Below are 24,473 nucleotides of genomic sequence, written 5' to 3'. Positions count from 1 at the left end.
AGACATTGAATAGTAAACCAACAAGCTGAAGCAAGTTCCACATAAATCATAATAAGATATAAGATAATAATATGACAGCAACAACTCCCTCCAAGTCCCCAACCCAAGAGTCTGTTCGGCAGCCTCAGATTTTGTAACTGGAGTCAGTCAGGGTCCCCCAGTCCCAGGCCCTGGAACAGTATTCTGGCATCTGGCTGGGTCTCCCCAGCCACTCTGGGCGGCTTCCAACAAAGATTAAAAATACATTAAAATGTCACACATTAAAAACTTCCCTAAACAGGGCTGCCTTCAGGTGTCTTCTAAATGTCAGATAGTTGTTTATTTCCTTGATATCTGATGGGAGGGCGTTCCACAGGAAGGGCACCACTACCAAGAAGGCGCTCTACCTGATTCCCTTTAACCTCACTTCTTGCAGTGAGGGAACCGCCAGAAGGCCCTCAGTGCTGGACCTCAGTGTCCGGGCAGAACAATGGGGGTGGAGATGCTCCTTCAGGTATACTGGACCGAGGCCGTTTAGGGCTTTAAAGGTCAGCACCAACACTTTGAATTGTGCTCAGAAACATCAATTGTCTTCTGGGTTTCTGGGGTGTTTTCCTGTTATTCTGTCTCTCACAGCTACAATAAACCTACCATTAAAATTATGGACTGGTCATTTCTTCGTCAGAGGGCAAATTGGCAAATTTAGCAAGGGATCAAATAGCCTTTTCCCCTCACTGTATCTGAATTGGCAAACTATGGACGGTCTTTAGCTTTCAGATCAGAATTGGATGCTGATGCAAATCCTGGTGGGGAGAGGGCAAGAGAAAGCCATCATTTCCTGTTTTGGATGTCATGGCAGACCACTGTTTTCTTGAAACCATAAGTGGGGAGGAAATTGCAAAGCACAAGCTCAAGGGTGATTTGGCGTTGCATGTGAATTGACTTGAAGTGTGTTCATTTGTTTCATTGAAAGCTGGGAGCCACAGTACTCCTAACAGGAGTGAGTGTGCTGATCGAAAATGTTATACAGCAGGGATGACAAACCTGTGGCCCTACCAATTTTGGGTTCTGCTACCTGTCATCCCCAGCCATCATAGCCAAAGGTCAGGGATGACAAGAGTTACAGCCCAGCAATATCTGAAGGGCCACACATTCCCTGCCCCAATCTAGAGAATACGTATATTCTGGGAACCTTTCTGCAAGATATACATACATGTATTATTTTATATTTAGGATTAATTGTACCTAAGCTGAATTAAATACTCAAGCAAAATGTAAATGATACATTTCTTTGTCTCCTGTTGACTTTGTCCTTTATTTTATCTTTACAGATTTGTTTCTTACAACATTAGCACCATCTGATGAAATTCAGTTTGAAATCTGGGTTAATCAGGTAAAGAAGCTTATATGTACCGTATTTTTCGGTCCATAAGGCGCTCCGGACCACAAGACACACTTGTTTTTTAAAGGGGAAAAACCAGGGAAAAAATATTTTCCTGGTTTTCCTCCTCTAAAAAACACGGAGGGGAGTGCTGGAGGGGAAGCCCCTTCTCCCTTCACAGCGGCTCATCCCCGCTTCCTTAAAGGGACATGGGGACGAGGGGAGAAGATTTCTCCCCTCCTCCCCATGTCCCTTTAAAGCAACAGGGGATAAGCCTGCTTTTGGCGTCGGGGCACAGGGTGGTGGAGAAAGCAGCAGCATCCCCGCTGTTTCCTCCACCATCCCATGCCTTGCACCGATCCCAAAAGCCTGCTTTTGGGATTGGCGGGCAGCGCGTGGGGTGGTGGAGGAAATCCTCTACCAACCTCTCTGCCGCCCACCGATCCCAAAAGCAGACATCGCAGCTGCCTCCCTCCACCTCCCGCCGAATACGGCGGGGGATGGGGGGAGGCAGCAGAGATGTTGGTGGTTCGTGCTAGCAGCTCCGTTCACGGAGCTGCTGGCACGATCCACCAACATCCCTTTCGCTTCTTGCCGCCTCCCCCCATCCCCCGTCGCGTTCGGCGGGACGTGGGGGGAGGCGGCGGAGGTGTTGGTGGATCGTGCTAGCAGCTCCGTTCACGGAGCTGCTGGCACGATCCACCAACATCCCCTTCGCTCCCCGCCGCCTCCCCCCATCCCCCGTCGCGTTCGGCGGGACGTGGGGGGAGGCGGCGGAGGTGTTGGTGGTTCGTGCCAGCAGCTCCGTTCACGGAGCTGCTGGCACGATCCACCAACATCCCCTTTGCTCCCCGCCGCCTCCCCACATCCCCCGTCGCGTTCGGCGGGACGTGGGGGGAGGCGGCGGAGGTGTTGGTGGATCGTGCTAGCAGCTCCGTTCACGGAGCTGCTGGCACGATCCACCAACATCCCCTTCGCTTCTTGCCGCCTCCCCACATCCCCCGTCGTGTTCGGCGGGACGTGGGGGGAGGCGGCGGAGGTGTTGGTGGATCGTGCTAGCAGCTCCGTTCACGGAGCTGCTGGCACGATCCACCAGCATCCCCTTCGCTCCCCGCCGCCTCCCCCCATCCCCCGTCGCGTTCGGCGGGACGTGGGGGGAGGCGGCGGATGTGTTGGTGGATCGTGCTAGCAGCTCCGTTCACGGAGCTGCTGGCACGATCCACCAACATCCCCTTTGCTCCCCGCCGCCTCCCCACATCCCCCGTCGCGTTCGGCGGGACGTGGGGGGAGGCGGCGGAGGTGTTGGTGGATCGTGCTAGCAGCTCCGTTCACGGAGCTGCTGGCACAATCCACCAACATCCCCTTCGCTTCCCGCCGCCTCCCCCCATCCCCCGTCGCGTTCGGCGGGAGGTCGGGGGAAGCGGCGGAGATGTTGCTGGATCGTGCTAGCAGCTCCGCTCGCCGAAAGAAGCTTCTTTCGGTGAACGGAGGTGCTGGCATGATCCAGCAACATCGCTGCTGCCTCCCCCCACCTTCCGCCGAACGCGACGGGGGATGGGGGGAGGCAGTGGGAGCGAAGCCTTCGCTCCATAAGACGCACAGCGATTTTCCCTTCCATTTTAGGAGGGAAAAAGTGCGTCTTATGGAGCGTAAAATACGGTAAATGTTTTTTTTGTTGTTGTTGTTCAGTCGTTCCGTCGTGTCCAACTCTTCGTGACCCCATGGACCAGAGCAAGCCAGGCACACCTATCCTTCACTGCCTCTCGCAGTTTGGCCAAACTCATGTTAGTAGCTTCGAGAACACTGTCCAACCATCTCATCCTCTGTCGTCCCCTTCTCCTTGTGCCCTCCATCTTTCCCAACATCAGGGTCTTTTCTAGGGAGTCTTCTCTTCTCATGAGGTGGCCAAAGTACTGGAGCCTCAACTTCAGGATCTGTCCTTCTAGTGAGCACTCAGGGCTGATTTCTTTGAGAATGGATAGGTTTGATCTTCTTGCAGTCCATGGGACTCTCAAGAGTCTCCTCCAGCACCATAATTCAAAAGCATCAATTCTTTGGCGATCAGCCTTCTTTATGGTTCAGCTCTCACTTCCATACATTACTACTGGGAAAACCATAGCTTTAACTATACGGACCTTTGTCGGCAAGGTGATGTCTTTGCTTTTTAAGATGCTGTCTAGGTTTGTCATTGCTTTTCTCCCAAGAAGCGTCTTCTAATTTCGTGACTGCTGTCACCATCTGCAGTGATCATGGAACCCAAGAAAGTGAAATCTCTCACTGCCTCCATTTCTTCCCCTTCTATTTGCCAGGAGGTGATGGAACCAGTGGCCATGATCTTAGTTTTTTTGATGTTGATCTTCAGACCATATTATCTGAGGTTGTTGATATTTTTTCTGGCAATCTTAATTCTGGTTTGGGATTCATCCAGTCCAGCCTTTCGCATGATGAATTCTGCATATAAGTTAAATAAGCAGGGAGACAATATACAGCTTTGTCGTACTCCGTAAATGTTTTAGGATAGATATAATTTTTTTAAAAAAATGTATAAAAGCATGCTCAGAAAAAATGATAAAAATAAAAGCGTGCTTAGGGCCTATTAAATGAAGAAGTTGTCTGATCATACTGATTTCAAGGATAAATAGTTGTCATTATAGTAAATATAACTTCAGCGCATTCAAACTTCAAAGATTGCTTAGAGGCAATGTTTTACTCAGCATCCCTGCCTCTGCAGGATTTTAGCATGACTGCCAATTAAACCAATCAGTCTGCCCTAATGTGTGCGTTAACAGGGCTCCTGTAGTGATGTCATCTGTTGTATGAGATTACTGTCATTTAATTTGTCAGCAGGATGGCTTACAAAGAAAAAGAAAAAGATTTCAATACAGTACTCACTCTTTGTTGCCTGTAGGCATTTGTCTAGTTTTAAACATGGCTGAAATTTCTTCCTTGGAGAAATGGCAAAAGATAGTTTGGTGATTTATCCAGGCTTATTCCCAGCTGTTTAATTCCCAGGGAAGACATCCCAGTGCAATTTGGTGTGTTGCAAAATAGGAATCACCCATTTTAGGACAAGTGGCTAACCACAAAGTCAGTATAATTCTTAGAATTCCTGCTGATCATGAAAGAAATTAAATATCAAGAGGAAGAAACTCAACTCTGATGACAATCTATTTTTTAAAAAAAATGCCCAGATACTTGAACATAATTTTTAAGGAGTGACACTTCAGGTTATTTCTGAGTTTGCCATTTTAAAAAGGGTGGAGGGGTCACCTGACACCCCACACACCTTTTTGTTTCAGACTGATCAGATTATTCTGCAGAAGCACCTGTGCTTCACATTTCCTAGTTCTCTACAAACATTGGCATATTGTTTTTCAGTTTTTTAAAGATCTAACATAAATGTGTCCTCAGTGAACTTGAAATGTTATAGGAGTTCAACAGTGTTTAGAAGACAATTCAATTTTTCAGTTCTAATAATTTCCACATGACTAAAGTACATGAAAACACACTCTGAGTTAATGGGAGATTGCAGTTTAAAATCCAAATTGTTTTCAAAGCCACTCAAACATTATTATAATGGATTATTCACATTAATGATTCAGGTGGGTTGAAATAAAGTTGTTCAAAATTGGAACCAGCTTTGTTGCACAATGACCCAGTTCAGATTATCTTGGTTTATTTTGCCATGAATATGTGCAAGCCTTTTGCCAGTGCACAGAGCCTCTTTGCTTCTTCTTTCCTGGGAGCCACAATTAAACAAGGATGTCTCTCATTAGCTACAGTTTCCCATTTTGTCTGAACTTGAAAACTATGATTAGAAACTTTGGATCAAGCCAAGATCCTACACCAATGCTTAGTTTCCTTTGTTCAGACAAAATGAAAAACTACAGCTAATTGGAGTCTTCCTAGTTTTATCACAGCTCATTGTGAAGTGGCTACATGTACAAGAGAAACAGGATCATCAACACCTTGTCAATCATCACAGCTTATCAGAAACCTCATCTGCTTGGAAGACCCTGCTGCAATGAATAGGAATTGTGCAAGGCTCCCCGAAATGTGACTTGTGCAGGACATGTTCCAGCGACAATACAGTCAAAAGTTTTATTTACTAATTGTCATGTGCTGATTTCCTATTCAGCAATAAACCTCTATTTGATTTGCCATAACCAAGGGGGTCAAAATTTTGTTCCAGAGGCAAGTAGCATAACTCTTAACCTTCATGTTGTGCTTTAAGGAACCACCTCTGACCCAGAACACTGCACTGTGTCCTGTCCCATTCCCAGGGTGCAGCATGGTATGTTATATAGTCTCAGGTAGCTCATCTGAGCATCCCATACTACTAATGATGTTGCTTTTCAGAAGCCATCAACTCAGGGTTTCCTCTTCTGATCACTACAGATCTTATTGCGGTGATTATTCAGAAGGAGATGGAGGGAGATGTGAATGAGTATTCAGGAGGTGGCTATTCTGGTATAGTGTATGTGGTGTTCTCCTGCCACTACCCTTTTGGGTGGTGACCAAATTGTTCTAGTAGTTGAGAAAATGGATATACCGGTAGGTAACATAATAATCCTTCTCCAGTGATTGCATCCGCTACAAAGAAGTTGGGAAAATGCATTGTTAATTAGCACTGGGGCCATTTTTCAGACAGGTTTCCCCCAAATCAAAATCATAATTAAAAATGATTTGCAGATCATCAGGTTTGAAAATCCAAGTAAATGCTTGCATGGCCATTGTACTGAAGGGTAGCATAAAGATCCATTAAAAAAAAACTAAGTAAGACAGAATTATATTGGTTCTGGAATGTATCAGTTCTACTTTCCCCCATGTGTTTATGCTGGGATTTCCCCTACACTCACAGAGTTGTTTATAGATTACTTTGGGTAATATTTTGACGCTTTTATTTATCTCTTGACAGGATGGGAATTTTTCCAAAGCTACACATATGAAGAGGAAACCCAAAGATGTAAAAGTTGTTGGGCAATCAGTGTTCGCTGATTTTGGTGAGGTTCTTTTCTCCTTTTCCAAAATACTTGACATTTGCTAGTGCAGAGAGGTGGCACGACAAAGCACATACGCAATAAGCTCTTTTGTTGACTTAACAAATGGATTTATAGTGCTGCTATTATTATTTTTTTAAAAGACACCTTTTCTACAAACCTAAGGCATTCATTTACAAGACTTTAACAGATAAACTGCCTATAAAACTCTGTCATGCATGAGAAACATTTAAATTAATTAAAGTAGCTTATAAAAAGATTGATGAAATGTGTTAACATTCTTAATAGTTATAATTGCCAGTTGTTTCACTAAGCTTTAGAACAAAGGGAATGTGTAATTTATATGTAAATCTAGTTTAGAGCAGTCTTTGACCAGCAAAATGTACTTTTTAAGCAGTAGCTTAGCTTTTGGGAATCATTGTGTATATTTTAACAGCCTAAAATATAGTTGTTACTAATACATTACTCCGAAAGGTCTTTTTCTTTAACTCTAATTTTATTGATGACAGATAATTCTAATTTATTTATTCCATCAATCCTAATTTAAACACATAGGTTACTATAAATAATCTATATTTCTTTTTAAGTAGGGGCTTCTTAGATAGAGCTGTTACATCCTCTGAGAGCTAACTTTTATAACAGTTAGCAAATTGTCAGTGGCCATTCATATAGTCCAGTGTTTTTCAACCTTTTTTGGGCAAAGGCACACTTCTTTCATGAAAAAAATCACGAGGCACACCACCATTAGAAAATGTTAAAAAAATTAACTCTGTGCCTATATTGACTATATATAAAAGTAATTTTTCAAATTTTCCCACGGCACACCAGGCAACATCTCGCGGCACACTAGTGTGCCGCGGAACAGTAGTTGAAAAACACTGATATAGTCTCTTGTGGCAAGTCAGAACCTCCAGTTGACCATGAAAAGAGCTTCACTAATTTTTGCTCTTTTTATGCATAACTTAGGGGTGGGTTTTTTGGGGGGGGTTGGGGTTGACGTGTTTGTTTGTTTGTTTGTTTCAGTTAAGTTTATAATGACTAAGGGTGTGCGCCAAAGTTAGGATTAGGTTCAGATCCTATGGGGCGGGGGGAGACTGCTTCAGCTCAAGATCATTTTGGAGGAAACCCACCTCAACTCAGGTCCAAGTCAAAAAATCTTGCTTCAGAAAATCCAAGGTTTCCTTCATTTACTAGAATGAGGAACCAAGCAAATACCTTTCACACATATAACTGTGGTTGGCCTCTGGTGGGGTTGCTGAAGACTTTTAACTGTGTTAACTACAACAGACAAAGCACAGGCCATAGGATCCGATTGGTGGGGTTTTTTCCTCCATTTTTGCTGTAGTGTTAACTTAGAATGCTCATTAACGTCTAGCCAACACTCAAATAAGTATCTGCATCCAATCCCCCCCCCCACTTGTCTTTTATTTTATTTTGAAAGAAAGAATACCCATGAGATTTTATTTGGGTAGGAGGGGGGGAATGATCTAAACTGTCTTTTGTCCATACTGCTTCAGTTTTACAGTGTTAATGATTCCCCCAAAAGCAGATGGTGCTAAAAATTGCCATGAATACTAATAAGCATAAAGTATATGTCAGATACATTTATTTTGAAAGATGTAAGAAAGAGAAGTAATACGGAATCGAATTTCATCTCTCCAAGTGTTATAGCTAACAGCAGTGGATAATATCACCAAAGGCTGCACTGTAATTTTAGAAATCTGCCATATTTCAAGGAAGTATAAATTAACTTGGATTTCAGGAAGTATAGAAACAAGCCTTTTGCAACATATACTTTCTATATACAATGTGCCATTTGAAGTTCTACTTCTTGTTATCATTTTAAAGTAAGAATCCTGACAAAAATTTAACAGTTTCAGTGTTGCGAATAAATAAAATACTGAAAAAGAAGTGCAAAACTTCCTTCTCCTGAAAGCACTTATAGCTTTGAAGAGTTTTGTTACTTGGAATGCATTGAAAGATGTGTAGAGATTGCCAGGGGCAAGAGAGACTGAAAATTTCTTATGCCTAAGAGTGCCTGTGGATAAGAATTCAGTTCAAAACAGGTTGGGTTTAATAAAGCAGAGATCTCTATTCTTTCAGTGGCTTTCTGCTTTTCCTTTTCTCTCATACCCCAGTCTTGCTAACTTTCTGATGAAAAGATGTATCCGGTCCTCACTCAAACCCTGTTCATACATTTACCGTATTGGTCTGAATATAAGCCTCACTTTTTCCCCAAATTCTGACTGTAAAAAGTTAAAGTGCGGCTTATATTCGCAACCTTATGGTATGCAGCCAGGAGCATGGGGCAAACAGTGCCAGGAGTGTAGCGAAGCGGTGCCCGCCCCACACATACCGGTACTTCCCCGTCCTCTTCCCCAAGGCCGGGAAGGGAGGGAGCGAGGAAGGCGAAAGGCCGCTGACAACGCACCGTGGCTTCCACACACACACACCCCAAGTATGCAGCCAGGAACAGCAAGGAAGGGAGAGGCATATATTCGGGTATATTTTCTTTGTTTTCTTTTCACCCCTCCAATTTTAAAGGTGCGGCTTATATTCAAGTGCAGCTTATATTTGAACCAATACGGTATTTGTACCTTGGTATCCCTACCCTCACCCCCCACATGCTTAAAGATGCTGTCTGCAATGATTTTGTGCATGCACACCCAACCGCATGTAGGCCTCTGTACTCGCAATCCCAGACTGTTTTCCAAGGTGCTAGATCACATGTACAGAAGCCTACATGTATTCAAATACGCCTGCCTAGGCACCTTGCAAATACCACCTTTGGAATATGTGAGAGTGGAAGCCTGATGAGTTACCTCCATATTTTCAGTTGTACCTGAATGAATCTAACAAGATATAGCAACAAAGACACTTTGGCTCGGATGGAGGGAATTATTACAAAAAATAAGTTTTGGTACTTTTGTTTGTTTGGATGCTATACTGTAATCTAGCAGGGAGGCAGGGAGAATTTACAGACATTCTTTACAAATGGAAGATAAAAATCTTTTCTCCAGAGTATGTCCGAATAATATTTTTGGAGCAATAAATCATCCTGCTCTTCCTTTGTTTTATTCTTTGGAATGTAACAAAATGGAGAGTAGAATAGAAAACATTTTAATAAATTCTTTAGAAGCAGCAGAACACACCTTTTTTTGCTATCTTCCGGAAAGTGAATTTTGTAATTGTATTTTGAAGAGAGAGACATATACATTTGCAGCTTACATCTCGTAGCCAATTGAGTAAATGTACATTAATGCCATTTTAAAGCAACAGTTTTTCAACTGCCATGAAACAATGATTTTCCCTTGACTGAACTAAATTACATGCAGTTAAAAATAAAGTAAATTCAATGCAAAATATTTAGACTGATAATTCAGGCAGCATCCCTGCTTCGATATTCCCTGCATGTTTTCTGTGATGATTTTGTTTCATGCTTGATTTTGATTTTGAATAAAATATAGGATACATTTGCATGCTAGGATCCATAAATGGTGTAGCATGGGCAAATACTGAACTGTTTTTTCTCAGCTGTTTAGTGGGTAGTTGAACCAGACACCACCTAAGCCTGGGTCCCTTTTCCCACCCATGTTCACCATCTGCACAGTGTTTCTCTATGCAGCAGTAGAGTCATATTCATATTCATTCTGGATGTCAAGCACATTCACAAAAGCTGGCCCATAGCCATTTTTGCTTGAGCTACAACATGAAAAGCTCCTTTGGTACTGAAGCCAGCATGTAAGACATTTGAGTGGTCAAAGGTGCTTTCAAAGAGCATACATTTATGGCCTTTGAAATGCACCCTTATCAAAGCTGATTGCTCTGTGCCCAGGAAACCCAGTTTTTCTCTCTGTCAGATTGAAGTCTTCAGTTTAGCTTGCTTGGTTTGTATAGTCCTGGTGGCAGTACTGCATTTGTGCATTCAAATGACTGGTTAGGACAAAAGGTGAGACAAATGCATTTAGAGAGAGAATGGAACTAACACACAAGTTTCATGAAAGGAAAGCTAAGAAAGCTTCATCAATAGATAACAGAGAGTTGTGCAGGATGCATGTGAAGCCTCACCCAGTCTCGGTTTGGTCTTTTGTCCAACACATGATTCCTCCGTAACCATGAAATCGAAAAGCCTGGAGTCATGTGGGAGTCTTTCTGCATGCATCTGTATTGGGCAAATGGCATGGGAGCTGATGTAATGCTATAGCTGAGTGCTGGCCTTGACCCTGCCTTCCATCACACCTTTGACAACTTGGGACCAGGTTGACTATGGGAATATATTCCTCTATATAAGCCTGTCTGTTTCTAAAGCTCTGCTTCTGAGGCTCTGGCAAATTCCCCTTCTGACTACAGTCCCTTCACCACATTGAGTGACCCACGAGCCACCCCCTGGCCTTCATGGGTAGCTTGTTAGGCAGCACAAAGCTATGACTGGAGGCCCTGCAAATCCCCCATATTTGGGTGGTCCTTTGGATCACAGGCATATTATTCATGCAGCAGGTCAATATTACTTATCCCCATGAAGTTCTAACAGGAATCTGTGTAGTGTTGATGGGTAGCAGGAATTCTCTTATGAGGTGAATCAAGTCTGTAGCTTATATATCTGTAACATTGCGGGCAGAAAGCACCACAAGGTTATCTCCAGGTATGGTCCTTCAATTTAGTTTAACTTTATCCTGCCATAGGCATAGTGGCAGTACAATATTCTGGTATCTCAACTGAAACAAAATCTGATGACAAATATGCAAATGTTTTTCAAATATAGTTGCTGAGGCTGTTATCCCATACCCACTTACCTAGGAGTGAGCACCATTTTGCTCAGTGGGACTTTTCAGAGTAAATATGTACAGGTTTGTGTTGGTAATGCCTTAACAAAGCTGCCTCGAGTGCTGTAGAAGCAGGGGAAGAGATGTTCTAAATAAATAACTCTTAGGCTTCCTTGCATACATCATAAAAGCATTTATAACATGTTGCAGGTGGATGCAAAACATGCATTGATATATTTCAGCGTCTCATATCTTATATTTGTGTCAGCTTTGAAGGGGTAAAATTAATCAGCTTGCTGCAGGAAAAGAGTCCTCAGTTGCCACAGATAAAACTGGATAGGTCACAGTGCCACAATTATTATTCACCTGACAGCGCTGCACCTCCATAATAGGATATAATTTTGCCGAGATGCATTTCCCCTAAGGAGTGAGGGCTGCTCTTAGGGCTAAATGGGAAGCAGCAGCAGTGATGGTTTTTTGTTTGTCACATGTGGATCTGCCACAATCACCAGAAAAATGTATGGAAGGGGCTGCTTTTTGTCAGCAAAAGAGGCACAAAGACAGTGATTACAGAAATCACCAGTCCTTTCCATATTTGAGCTCAGCTGTGGAGAAAAGCATTGGGGAGTGAAGAGGGGGCATTCTGGGGGGGGGGGAATAAACTTCAAGCAAGGGAGATCTTTTTTTGTTCCTTCCCTGTGCATTCCCTTTGCTTTTTAAATACCAGACCTCCAACCCATTCTTTTCCAGCAGAGTATTGACAAAATCACATAGAAACTCACAGGTCTGATGCCAGTCCATCTACTCTGCCCCTTAGTAGCATGGTCTGTTACTGTGTGTGCATTTCCAGCTACCAACTGCAAAGCATTCAAGAGAACACACACAGAGCCCAGATGGAGCAGTTAGGATGCACTGAGGTCAGTGGGGCTACTTAACGTGCATAGTTCCATCTTTATAAGAAGAGACTCCTTTAATGTGGAATATTCGTCAAGAGTATTCTTTTTTTAAAAGGAAAGTCCCTGCTAGATGGGCCCCATTGCTGGTGACATTATTTGCAGAGGCACCACAGTGTAAGGTCAGCTTTTCTGTCTACATTACCCTCACAAAGTCCTAGGTTGAAAGCAAAGCATTGTTTCTCTTGTTGTGAACATCTCCAAATCCAACTTCTGTGAAGAGTTGTGGCAAGGGGAAACAAGTTTATGTGTCAATGATTCATTCAGAAGTGGGGGAACATGCATTCTCGCTCTCATCCTAAGGCTTTGTAAGCATAACAGTTTTGGTGTGGTTGTTATTAGAAATTCAGAAAACTGAAATACCCCTATATGTTACATGATTCTTTTGAATCATGCAACCAGCCCTAGTTTATACCAAAGGGTCTTCAGACCAGCTGTAGGCTCATGGCCAACCAGAGTGCACAAAGAAAAGGTGGAGTTTGTGGGGAAGGAGACCTACCCACCTCAGGGTCCTCTAAGCCACATGAAGCCACTACTGCTCCATTTCTGCAATCTTAGGCAAGCAACCAAAAGAGGAAGTGGGCCCCACTAGGCCACCAAGTGGTTGGAGGACTGCGTTCAACTTGGTAGTCATACTAGAACATCGTTCAATGAAACTTGAGACAAAAGAGACTTCTTCACACAGCAGAATTAATTGATGGTGACTGATAGTTTAGGTGACTGAAAGGGAATTCATAACATTCATGGGGGATAAGTATTTCCGTGGACATCAGTTATGAAAACTGGGACCTCACCTCTAGACATGACTTTCTTCAGTATGTTCCATTATGTCTCTTCCCCTTGTCCAACTGATACCCAACATTCAGTGGCTACTGAGTGTTCTCGATCCTCAATCAGATTGAAAGGGGGAGGTTGAGTTGCCCTTTATGTTTTATTTAGGGTCTGCTGGCACTGACCATCTCAGTTTACTCTTGGAGAGAATTGTGCCTGTATTGAATTTGCATGTTCGCAGGCAGTGTCCTTGAAGTTGTTGTGGTGCAACCACAGCATGGGAATCTTGCCTTGTTTGTGGAATTACCAGAGGTGGCTTGTTGGTTGCCGTGGGTAGCAGGATACTGCAATAGATGGACCTTTAATCTGATCCCCCTGCCCCAGGGATGATCTTATGACACTATCTAGACACTGCACCTGCTGCACTTGTGGCTCTTTTTTGGACTTCCGTGAAACTAAAGTTGCCCATTTCTTAAATTGCTAAGAGCAATTTAAGTTTCACAAAAGTCCCAAAAGACCTATTTGCTCCCCAGGAAATGACAGTGGGATTAAAGCCTCAGTATGTCAGGTCTTCCTTTCCACTACCCCCAACCCCCTCTGCAAAAAGCTGCTTCCTTTGTGATGTGCTGTTAGCTCCTCTTCAAATAAAATTTGTCTTTAATATCGGTATTGTTCATCTGCTACAATATTCCTCTTAATCAGTTTAATTTTCTTGTAAAAATTGGTTTTGAAGCAGCACTACAGCATTAAGAAAACTGGAAAATATTATTTCAGCCACTTCAGTTCAACAATGAGCATTAATAATGGGTAAATTAGAAATCTTCATCTATGAGTCATTTTCATTGAATTGCATTCTCTCCAGCGCATGCGAATGTCTAGAATATATTTACATGCAAAGTGGTTAGCACTGGGATTGATTAAAATCATTTAATATAGTTGCCAGTAATTTCTAGAGATGGCTGCAATTTTGGAAGCATTCATCTCCTGGAAATGGATTTGGAAGCTCGATTTGGAACACTGATGTTGAGTATATCCCATCCCTTGTTTCAGTCTTAAAAAAAAAATCTTCAATTTCCTCCCTCTTTGGTGAGGTTTTGGAAGTGAATATATACTTGCAACTAACTCTGCATTAAAGCAATCCCTTTTCATTTCCACTGATTCAGTCTCTTACAAGAAGGGACAAAACCTGTGATAAAGTATCTCTATGTGCCTTTATGTTCCCATTACAAATGGGTTTTGCTCAGTTCTGTTTGCTTATTTTTAGCCATAAAAATTAATTTAAAAACAAAATAATCACTAAAGATGACTAGACAGTGGGTGAAACCAGGATCTGCTCCATAGGTTTCTTGCGGGGGGAAACACTGAAACATCTAGTCGAGGTTACAAATAGCCGGGGTGGGTGCATGATGGGGGTGTTTTTTCTTGATTAATGGATAAAAGCAGAAAATGCGACTCTCCTTTTGAATATTCAAGGTAACATTTAAGTCTGTTGGAAAGGCAACAGTTAGCTTTTAATATGCTTTTATTCTGCATAATTTGATTTAAATCGGTGTTTTAAAAGTGGAAGCAAGCATATGAAACACCATTTTAAGAATGCCCAGAGTGTTTACATGAGTCAGAGTTTAAGGCTATATAATTTAGAAATGCTTTCTGCAGGATGTAAAATATACAGTGATACCTCGGTTTTTGAACATAATTCATTCTGGAAGACCGTTCGAGTTCTGAAACATTAAAAAACCCAAAACTCAGTAGTCAACAGCTAGGTCTCAGGATCTTGCACTCAGCGGAAGCTGCGTGGCATGTTCATCTTCTGAGGTGTGTTTGAAAACCAAAGCATTTACTTCCAGGTTTACGGCATTCGAAAACTGAAATGTTTGTCAACAGAGATGTTCGAAAACCGAGGTACCACTGTACTTGTCGTTATTATGAGGTTCATGTGTTCATGTGTACAACTGCCTAGCTATCAGTCATGGAAAGCCAAGAAAAATGTTGACCCAGTCACAGTCTTCATCACTATGACAAGATGTATTTCTACTTAAATAATCATATTTTGAAATGTGCACATAAAACTTATGTACATTTTATGTAAATTGGTGTCCTTTTCTTGTATTTCCTCATTTTTGGCAATATATCAGTGGACACCATGGACTCTCTGCCTCAAATTTTTCTCATAAAATTATTTGTGGTTATCGCATCTTTTAGCTGGCCAAATCTTTAAATTGTTTTAGCATCTGCTAAAGTAATATTTTCATTAGGAAGCTCAGCAGGGGCTGCCTTGTCCTATTTTAATAAGTTGGCTAAGGTGGAGAGATTGTGTTACTGTAATTCCTTTCCCATCCCTGTCACCTCCTGCTGAGGTATTTACATCCCTAATTAAAAAGGACAAAGCCTTGGGAGTGTTTTGTTTAAATTGAAAATTAATCTGAACAGTGACACAAAAGTTATCTCAGTGGGTGGCAGAACAGAAAGAGAATGCTAGCTAATGCCCACAACACAAGTTTTGCCTGTCTTGAGAGTATACCACTGACCTCCTTGTGAAGTTGATTCTCAAATTATTGCCGCATGCCACCCCAATCTCCAAGCAGTGTGAGATTCCAGGAGTTCCAGGGTTCATGTTTTCTCCTGGAAATGAGGCACAGCAGAGACTGTGGTGTCTTTATGACATATGGTTTATTTAAACATATATACAACCTGAGCCTACCATGGAGGGGTTCACAGCATCCACACTCCAAAAGGGTCTTGTTTCTCCCATGGCCATGGTGCTCTCTCTGCCTTCCCAATCTGCAGCTTTTTCTCGAGCTTCTAGCTCACATGACAGCAAACTCTGCTCCTTGCTGCTTTCCCTCTCGGTGACATCACACACACCGCCCTACTATAAACTCTGGCTTTAACTATTGAGGGAGGGGGCCCTATCCATTTGCCATATTGTACCGAGCGCCTTTAATCCTTTTTTTTTCTTAATGGCCCATTCACTGGCCGATCACCTGATGAGGAAACTAGCCTAGCTTACTTAGCTTTTAACACTTGCTGGATCCAGGAATTAGAGGAGTCTGGCACCCACAAACTCATAACACTTATGAAACGAAAGTGCAGGCTCAAAACACCATTTTAGTGTGCATTTACAGGTAATGAGGCATCTGTAGTATTGGGGGGGGGGCTTTAATTGCTGTATTAAAAGTCTCTCCTATAGATTAATAATTCTCATAACTAATGGAATCAGTTTATCACATAGTAAAGGAATTGTATACTTTGGGGTGTTTATAAGTTCCTGGCAGTTTCCATTTAATTAAAGGTTATCTTAATAGGAATATAGAAGCAGTTTCACCCAGCCCATTGTTCATGCTGGCAAAGAGCCCAAACTGAAAGCCTTTCCCTTGACATCTAGTTTGCTGTGTGTAGCGAGTCCCTACCACCACCACCACCACTACCACATACACACACGTAATCACAAAACTTCCATATTTGTTTTTACAGGCAAAAAGTCTGTAGTAATGTGAGTCTCCCACCTTGGTAGTTTGAAACGGTTTGGCCTTGATCTTGTCAAAGGCTCTTTGTGAGAATAAGGCCATGGCGATTGTGCTGGGTTATGTATTTTCCTTTGTCTTAGGGGTATTGTTACCCAACTTCTCCTCAATGAAGAAAAGGGGGCGTGAATGAAATTATCACTTCATCAATAAAATTTTGTGCATAGGTCTAAGACCAAATGTAGATCTGCTGTCCCAAACTTTATAAGCTTAGGAGCTTATTTAGATTGTGGGATGTGTCTGTCGGATCGGCCAGGGACTAGGACGACCCCCAGGCATACGACAGGAACGTTTCCAGCCCGTCTCTCCCTTCAGCGTGCAGCTCTAGGGAGTTCCGACAGCCTTCCCCGACGATTTATAATGACTCATGTCTTAGAGACACTGAGCACATATTCAGAGTCCAGCAGAAATAAACACAGACTGAGCTAGGCTGAGGTTGTATGCACTAAAAGCTACTTTATTAAGTATAAGGCAGAACAAAAGAAAACGTCACCTCTCTCTGGAGAGAAGTCCGAAAAAGAAGAAAGGAACAACAAATGGAAACAGAATACGGTAAACATCCGCTCCTGTGATTCCAACAATTGGTGCTGGAATGCATAACACAGACATGTGATACACAGTATCTGCAGTGAGAGGAATAGAAACCCAACAGTGTCCCCCAAGTTGCTTTACCGTGGTGCAGAATTCTGTTTACATTGGTGTTAAATCCTAACCAGAGTTTGGATCTCAAGAATGGTCCCTGTATCCAAGGCCCATGTGGTGGATTTTTTTTTCAGTCATAAAGTGATTAAATATTCTGTACTACCCTGGGGATGAAATGGAGCAGTCAGGCTCACCTCACTCCTCTTGGGTTGCAAGTCAGTGTCATATTAGTAATATAAATCAGCTTCAGCATTTGACAAGGGAGAATCTTTTGTGTTTCGAGATTAACGGAAAGACTAGATAACAGGCTGGCAAAGTTAAGCATTACAGCTATCTGGTTAATTATCTTGACACCTCTATTGTTTACATGTTATGAAAATACATTGTCTTCCTCTGTGCGCGCTGTTCTTCCCTGACGATAAAAAGAACACCTTTTTTATTCTCCTTTGCAGAATTATTTTAATCTCCCTCTTCTTTTGCCAGATGGTGATGGACAGACTGAGCATTTGCTGCCAGCCTGTGCTGATTCAGCTTGTCAGAAGAGTGTCATCTACCTATCTAAACCAGGATTGGATTTGGTATGTTGAGCTTCTGTTTGCGCAGATTAAATTAAACCGTGTTTATATTTTGTACATCAGATGAAATGACAAAGATCCAAATCTAGCCCCAAAGGGACAACAATTAGGGCCATGCCAGATGTCAGCAGCAGCCACATATGCTGCAGTAGAAAGTTGGTGTGAGTGTGTTTTTAGTCTATTATTATTTTAACATTTGTGCATCTTCGATTGTTTTTCTTAATGATAATTTTATTGTTTTCTCTTCTTTGTAAACCACTTTGAAGTTTTGGGTAGTCAAGCGTTATATGAATTTTATGAAATACATGAATAATAAGAAATAAAACCATAAATGTGCATCCTAACCTATTTCACAGGGTTGTTGTGGACATTCAGTGAGGAGAAAGAGAACCACATACACCACCTAGTGCTCCTTGAAGAAAAAGATGGGATACAAATTACAGCTAATGTTTTATTATTACTATTATTGTTTCATTCCACCCCAATCTCCGCTGAGCGGTGTGTGAGACTTGAGGTTTTCCATGCACTCACCTAGGGTTTGTGTTTTCTTTGGGAAATGAGGCACAGTGGAGACCAGGCATAGGCAAACTCCGGCCCTCCAGGTGTTTGGGACTACAATTCCCATCATCCCTAGCTAACAGGACCAGTGGTCAGGGATGATGGGAATTGTAGTCCCAAACATCTGGAGGGCCGGAGTTTGCCTATACCTGGTGTAGACTGTGGTGTGGTGTCTTTATAGGTTTATTTACACCTATATACAACCTGAAGCCTTCAATGGAGGGGCTCACAGCAGCAGCAGCACCCCCAAACACGCCAACATCCTCCATCAGCATCAACATTCTTTCTCAGCAGCCTCTCTTGTTCTGCAGGGCACATCCCAGCTTAATTTTTCTCTCCCTGCTACCTGATCACGGCACTCCACCCTCCCTAAACAAAGCCCTGTTTATTGACAGAGGGAGGAAGGCCTCCATTCATTTGCATTCTAACACCTTTTTCATTTTATTCTTTGAATCTTTGGATTCCCCCCCAGACAGTCACCTCACAGAGAAGTTTGCCTGACTTCATTAACACTTGCTGATTTGGCTAGGATTACCATGTACAATGCACAACCCAGGAAATGTGCCTAACCTAATTAGCATTTACATGCTAATCATTGATGCTTAGAATCATTTACATGCTAATCATTGATGCTTAGAATACACACTACACTTCCTTAGATTCCAACCCCTGGATAGTTTTTGACATAAGCTTAATTAAGCCTCTCAGTATTTTTACATTATTATTAACATCTGTATACCAGTATTTGGAGATGTGCCAGATGCTCATTAGAGAGATGTGAGCCAGCTCCCTAAATCATTGGTCTATAGTCGGAGGGTCGAAACCCACGAGTGGGTCATGGCCAGATCCAAGGTGGGTCACAACAGGAACAAATATATGATAAAAGATTAATAAATGCATGTTTGGGTTAAAAGCTTTGGTGCTGAAAAGGCTGAAGATACCTGCCCTAAATATTTACAGGCTTGTGTCTCCCTTTAACCCCTTATGTACTTTACTACAGCGAACCCCCGCACACTCCTTGTCACATGTTACAGCTTTATGATTCATATTGTCTCCCATAGACTAGAAAGAGGTAATGGCTTCAAGCTCAGGAGAGGCAACTTTCAGAATACATTTCTAACTGCAAGAGCAGTTCAGCAGTGGAACAAGGCTGCCTAGGGCATCTGTGGAAATTAATAGGGGCACCTTCTTGAGTCACTCAAAATGGTGTTAATCAATCAACCTGCGTAATCAACTAAATATTACAACCCTACTTAAGCAGGTTTATTGCCGAAACACTTCCAACAGCTGTATATACCCAGAACAGTAAAGCTCATGTATCTCCAGATCACGACATTCTCTTTGAAAGCCTGAGAAATCCTCGTTCTGTTCAGCCATTGTGGGAATCTTATTTGTATTCCAAGTATCAGCACAAGTTGTATTTGAGGCTTCTGTTTACAAACTAATCTTCCTGAGGAAGGGGATGGGAGGGGGGAGTGAAAACCCAGTAGATTTCTATCAAGCAGCTCCTTTATGCCTTTAGTATTTTAGTGGATACAACTGAACCCCTATTTTTAGTGTTTATAGCTCCATCTAGAAGATATTTAGCAATGGTGTATGAATGATCTCCCCATTTCTGATTCTCTTTTGTTTCTAGTAATGGGTTTTTTGCAGCGTAAATTCTTCTTCTGAGTGAAGTAAAACTGCTATTTGAACTTGATTGTTCTGTCTTAAACCAGTGGGAGGGATTGTACAAATGATTTGTCTCAGGCAACAGGAGTGTTTGACTATTTTCTGTTGAGCAAAAAACAGCGTTAACGAATCTATCATTGCTTTGTTTCGCACAGTTCCCCAAAGACAACTGTCTCTCTTTCGCATCTTGCCACAGACTTTTCAAAAATCTGGCAGCCCACTAAAACACCCAGATGCATAAAGCACAAAGTTTACAAAAGCCAGGAGTAGCAGGAATGGTGTTTATGTGTGTCAGAAACAGAGAGATACTGTCTTATTCCTGTTGCTTTTTAATTCTTTTAATATGCAGCTCAGTTTCATGGATGGAACAGTCCTATAGGAACAAAAGCAGAGGGAGAGAAAGAGACTGAGCAGCCTTGGGGTCACCAGGGCGGAAATCTTCAATGGGCTCTCCATATGCACCTGGTTGATTAAGGAGATTCCTGTTCACCAAGGCCTTTCTCTCCCTGTCCTTCTGAATCAGATATTACAGTGATTTAGTCTACGCTCTGAAAAAGTATGTGCAGTCATTAGTATTTGGCTTATGTACTGATTTTATAATCAAGTTATTGGTTAGTTGTAATCCATTTAGGATAATTTCAGTAGAGAGGTGTTCTTTAAAAAGAGATTAACCACCTCTCCCTTTTAAGAAAAGTAACACTATCTACCAGATGCCTGCAGCTAAATACTTGGATTCTTTCTTCATCAGCTCATTTTTTCTGCCATCCACTGGCTCTTCCAGCCACTCTTTTACAGTGCACAGCCTACTTTGCCTAATTTCCTTAGGCCCCCCCCCCCTGCCTCTTGGTCAATCTCCCTAATACTCCTGCCTTTCCTCCCCCACCTACACACATACCCTTCTGACTCTAAGCACTATGAAATTTCTTCAGAGTCTCCCTCTCAGTAGCCTCTTCTGACAATCTGCCCACATAGAAGCTGGGCAGACAGCGTTCCCCCCTGCACAATTGGTGTGCTTGTGAACAATCCTTACTGTCACATCAGAAGCTACATTGCCACCAGTACAATATTTACGGAATAATACTTCATGTCCAATCATTTATGGTCTCGGGGTAAAGTCTGAAGGCACATGAGGCCGCCAGCTTGCTTAAGCTAAGTATGTGTGGGTCACTGGGTCAGGTCAATGCCTTGATGGGTGACCACCCAGGAATCTCATGTATGCAGTCTCGGGTTCCATGATGGAAGAAAGGTGGGGTTTAATCTAAGGAAAATAAAGCAATATGTGTTCAATAAATCCTTACAATTTGTGGTGTTGTTGTTGTTTTTCTGGTTCTCAGTGGTTTCCAGTGTTGCAAAACTTCACATACAAAGGCACCGTCTGGGGCTTTGTTCCGTATGATTCCGCTCAGACCAACTTTTCCTTCCCAATCACCCTTCACATTGGAGATTATAACATGGATGGCTATCCAGACGCACTTGCCATACTGAAGAATACATCAGGAAGGTACAGTATATTCAATAAATAGCGTTTTCAAGTGTTTCTTCTACTTGGCATAATGGTGCATGAAATTATTCTCACCTCAAATATTGTAGGCCCATGGAGAAGCTGAATCGCTTAGTCTAAAAAAGGAGTGCCTGAATGGTATGAGAATGGATCTATTTATCTGTATCAAGCAGCCCTTTTATTCTTTTCTGCTGCTTAGCAGGATGTTACAAATGCCATCTAGGAAGAAGAGTGCATTGTGAAGAAATGCTGCCTGTTTCGCCCTTTCCCATTGGAAAAATGTGTGGAAGGAGCATGGGGAGCTCCCCCCCCCCTTATTAAGTTCCAATTGTCTGAAAAGCACTTACCCATCATGGTTCCTTGTGGAATGATCTCCCCATGGAGATCAAGCAAGTTCCAGCTGTGGTTATTCCTAGCAGCAATTGAAAACTTACCTACCCAAGCATTTTCTTGACCATTAATACGGGCTCCCATCATTCCTGTTTACCGTGACTGATATTTTAATGTTATTTTGTTGTGATTGATATTTTAACTTTGTTTCATTGAACTGGTTTTATTGTGTAGTTTTGTTTGTTTGAAAGCTGTTATGTAGATTCTGTAAATATTTCTGTAGCAGAAGTCTTCAGAAATTGTACTTAAAGATGTGTAATTCCTAAATTTCTATGCTGACTTGGAGCAACCTTCCCTAAACTAGTGTCCTCCAGATGTCATCAAGTGGACACCAGGACACCACTACATGGGATTAATTGTCATCCTCCCACTCATTTGAAGGAAGCAGGAAACCTTCATCCTTGCACCAGATTTGAGTTCCTCCCCTTCCTTGGGGGCTCTATTTGTTTGAAGCAGCCTTCCCTAAGTTGCTGTCCTGCTCTGGACAACAACCCCCATCATCCCTGACCATTGACCCTCTGAGGAGCACCCTGTGGAGGAAGGCTGTGGATCAGTGCACCTGGCTGGTGGTTTGAGCCCACCGAGAGAATCGTATGGGCATGATGCCTGCATTGCAGGGGGTTGGACTGGATGACTCTTGCAGTCCCTTCCAACTCCACAATTCTATGGTTCTATGATTAGGAACATGCTGTGGGCTCACATGCTCTCTTCCCACCAATCCCTCCTTCCCTGACATGTGCTGATTCGCTCCTTCACGTTCGCAACAGGACTTTCAAAGGCAGTCTGTGATATGTCATGAACAACTCTGCTGTTGAAAGGGAGCTAAAATCAGAAAGTCATGCACATGCCATTGCTGGAGCCATTACTGGAGGAAATAGTGCTGTTGCACTCAGCTCCTGCTTATGGCCTTCTTATAGAACCACTGTGAGAACAGGATGCTGGGACTTAGATTGGCCATTGGTCTAATCCAGCAGGCTCTTCTTATGTTCTGATGCCCAGCCACTTTGTGACATAACAGCAGATTAGTCACTCGCTGCCTGACAAGAGGCACAGCCAACTGGCTCCGGTCGTGCGTGCATACCCAGATATGCCATTTTCCTGTTAAAGCAAGCGTCAACATCTCAGTCCCTTCATCAACATCAAGTCCATTCAGTAATGATTCACGCCAGCTGAAGCTTCTCTAAAGGCATTTCTGCTGATCTTTCAAAGATGCTGTCCCTCCCCTCCCCCCGCCAACCCTTCCTCTTGGCCGGCTAGATAGGAAGAATTTGGGTTCTGCTTCTAGGGCATTGTCTCCTTTTATTTTGACATTATGGCTGGCAAACGGAGGCAGCCTTTATACCCTGGAGGATCTTGGTTCATGGCCGTGGTTGTGAGTGTGCATTGTCAGTTCCATTTTTGCCTGAGGCAGCTCCTCTTCCCTCAAGCAGTTGTTGACCCATTTTATTTTGATGGATACACTGCAGATGCATTTTCTGGTAGCTGTCATACACGCTTTTGCTCAGTCATCAGCTCTCCCACCACTGGAAGACCGCCGCTGTCATGACCCTCAACTGCTTCCCACCTCTGCCCCTTTACATTGTCATGTGCAAACATCTGGATGAATTACGTTGTGGTAATGCATTGCCTGGAGCTGCTGTGCAATACCAAGGATGCATGTTGGAAGTGGGAACATTTCTATTGATGGAAGCACAATATTTGCAGGGTACATATTTCATTTATCGTCAGGTGTTTAAATCAGAGTTGGTGATGTTCTTGAAAGCTAGCTTATGACAAAGGTTTAAAGTAGCAGAGCTGATAGCAATGTATAAATTTACATTGCTCTTGTAAAGAATCAAAAGATACGATTAAAATACAAAGCTGATTTTTAACAAGAATAAGGGATAAGGAAGGGTTAGACTGATTCCTGAATCAGGTGGGAAGGCAGTAGATTGCACTTGTTGTAAGAAAAAAATCTGCCCTTATTCCCTTATGGGGTACACAAGAGCCCTTGTAAAGTCCTTTGCAGGTTCTCCATCAGTAGGAGTAAAAAAAACAGAGGCCAACCAGAGAATAATTAGAAGCAAAGCAGCTAGTAAGCTTGATCTTTATTGTTCCGTTGCAACAGGGTCCCTTCCTCACACGCAGGTGAGCAGGGAAGAAGAAGAACCCCCAAACAAAGAGCTGCCTGTCCTTAAAAAGACATTTCAAAAAAAAATCTCCCCTTGGAGTCCCCCCACCCCCCAGAAACCTCACACATACATCCCACAAGAAGGCCCTGATTGCCTTCTCAGTAGCCTGGCCATTCCTTTGAGATGGTAATCTTCTTTAATTCCTGGGACAATTAAATCCCTCACCCCTCCTTCTTTGTAGAGACCCATTTGGTAAACATTTGGTCAGTTTTGAGAGTCAAAATGGTGTGAGGCTTGTCTGTCTCAGACATGTGGCCTTGTTTGCTTTGGACACTTATGAACATTTATTATATATATATAAAAGACCGTAATTTCTTACAACACAGTCCACCAGTTCTAGGACCTCCCAGGATTATTGCAAGTAAAGACATCATGTTAAACCAATGTTAAAAAATAATGCATGGTTTATTGTGCACAAGCACCATGCTGGTGTGTGCTGCTCATTACTGCCCGCTTTGCTCCCAAGCAGGAAACAGACCAGAGGCTGGCATTTCATTAGATGCAAACCAGCATTCACAGTTTGTTTCCCTCCAAACAAAAGCAGTAAGCCAAGAACAAAGCTTGGCTTCCATTCATGGCTTGTTTGAAGAGAAA

At 42.6% G+C, this 24,473-nt stretch overlaps 1 protein-coding gene across 1 annotated transcript in view; it reads left to right on the top strand.

The window, feature by feature from the left end:
• ITFG1 (integrin alpha FG-GAP repeat containing 1) overlaps positions 1 to 24,473 on the top strand; it is a 111,936-nt gene that overhangs the window by 25,003 nt on the left and 62,460 nt on the right. Inside the window, exons 7-10 of the mRNA XM_033156732.1 lie at positions 1,311 to 1,372; positions 6,279 to 6,363; positions 17,497 to 17,591; positions 21,152 to 21,318. Coding sequence (XP_033012623.1) covers positions 1,311 to 1,372; positions 6,279 to 6,363; positions 17,497 to 17,591; positions 21,152 to 21,318 — 409 coding nt within the window. The remainder of the gene's footprint in view (positions 1 to 1,310; positions 1,373 to 6,278; positions 6,364 to 17,496; positions 17,592 to 21,151; positions 21,319 to 24,473) is intronic.

Source organism: Lacerta agilis, chromosome 8, assembly GCF_009819535.1.
Source record: "Lacerta agilis isolate rLacAgi1 chromosome 8, rLacAgi1.pri, whole genome shotgun sequence".
Taxonomy (NCBI): Eukaryota; Metazoa; Chordata; class Lepidosauria; order Squamata; family Lacertidae; genus Lacerta; species Lacerta agilis.
Note: the sequence above shows the minus strand (reverse complement) of the source record. Positions and strands in the feature narration are given on the sequence as shown.